At 45.8% G+C, this 1,518-nt stretch overlaps 1 protein-coding gene across 5 annotated transcripts in view; it reads left to right on the top strand.

Moving 5' to 3' along the window:
- The window catches only part of fmnl2a (formin-like 2a), a 44,859-nt gene that overhangs the window by 31,276 nt on the left and 12,065 nt on the right, over positions 1–1,518 (top strand). For all 5 annotated transcript variants that reach the window (XM_031858251.1, XM_031858255.1, XM_031858252.1 and 2 more), the window contains exon 9: positions 552–645. In XM_031858251.1, coding sequence (XP_031714111.1) covers positions 552–645 — 94 coding nt within the window. The remainder of the gene's footprint in view (positions 1–551; positions 646–1,518) is intronic.

Consider the following 1,518-nt stretch of genomic DNA (forward strand, 5'->3'; position numbering starts at 1 on the left):
GTGTGTGTGTGTGTGTGTGTGTGGGTGTGGGTGGGTGGGGGGGGGGGGGGGTGTGTCGGTGTGTGTGTGTCGGTGTGTTTAAACTTTTTGCCCAGAGGCTTAAGGATTTCCTCAAAAGTGGATGTGAAACCACTCTGCATCACCTGTCACATATCGTCTCATCCAGGCAGAGAAATCCTACGCACACACACACACACACACAGACACAGACTGGGCCTGAAGTATTCATGCAGCCTTTTTAATCCAATGGATAAGATGAAAATGTGGAGCTCTTTTATTTTTTCCTCTCAGGTTGTGACGTAACTTTTTTTCAAGTTATTTAAAGTTTGTTCAAGTTGTAAAATTAATATTTCTAAAGATGTATAAACTTTAAAATATATGAATTGTAATAAACACCACGTAGATCCATACTACACCGAGGTTTCAGCATTGGTGGGATCTTAACACTGGTTTCCACTTTGTTCGCTCTGTGTTAAAGTCAAGGTTTGCCGCAGCGCTGGCACTTAGCATTTGCTAACCATTCCCGCCTTCATTGTCTCCCTGTCTTACAGAACTAAAGCTCTGGTCTTGGAGCTCCTGGCGGCAGTTTGTCTCGTGAGAGGAGGCCACGAAATAATTCTCTCTGCGTTCGACAACTTTAAGGAGGTACGAGCTGCACGGAGAGGGGAAGTGGGGTCTAAGGAGATGTCATTACATTTCAACTGTGCAATTTCAAACAGTGACTCAGCCCTGGTGGAATGCTTCCCCGGCAGATGTCAGACCAGCAGATTCCTCAGGATAGCATCGAGTAATGAGCTCTTTGTCAGCAGATTACAGACACAGACTTTAGCTGAATAGAACAGCAGGACCCACTCGACTTCCGGTGAAAACGGCTACAAGTGTGCTGACTAGATTTCAGAAAAGCAGAGAGAAAGATGCAACAGTCAGCCTTGCCTGACCCTTGTCTGTCTGGATGAGGTATTCTGGCTGCTTGAGAAAAGAGTAGGAGGTTCATGATGCACACTGTACGGCCCGCAAAAATGGGCCGACTGCAGTTAATGCAATATTTACACCCCTGAATGAAATATTGAGTGTTGCTCTCAGTGGCATCGGCATTAGTGGGAGAATAAGGCTTAGGGAGAACGTAGCTTCTCTAATGAGATGAAGGGTGATGTCATGATAGTGTAGGCTGCTGGAAGCATTTGAGGACTCACTCATATTTCTGTATCTCTTCGCAGTGCAAAGGCAGTTTTCAGTTGGTTTTCTCTTTATTTAAAAAGAGTCATTAGATCTCGTTTGCTCAGTGACTTTGATATCCCGTGTTTGATGAAAGGGCTGCAAGCTGAGAGTCGTTATTCAGAGGTTTTTGGATACACAGCCCTCCTCTTCCTCTCCCCCTTCCTTCTCAATTCTTCATCATGCTCCATCTCCCTCATTGCCCTCCAGATGAACTGTCTGAACTGCCGAGCATCTCTCTCTCTCTCTCTTCCCCCTCTCTCTCTCTCTCTCTCTCTCTCTCTCTCTCTCTCTCTCTCTCTC

The sequence above is a fragment of the Anarrhichthys ocellatus genome, unplaced genomic scaffold (assembly GCF_004355925.1).
Source record: "Anarrhichthys ocellatus isolate YVR2014 unplaced genomic scaffold, GSC_Weel_1.0 scaffold20, whole genome shotgun sequence".
Lineage (NCBI taxonomy): Eukaryota > Metazoa > Chordata > Actinopteri > Perciformes > Anarhichadidae > Anarrhichthys > Anarrhichthys ocellatus.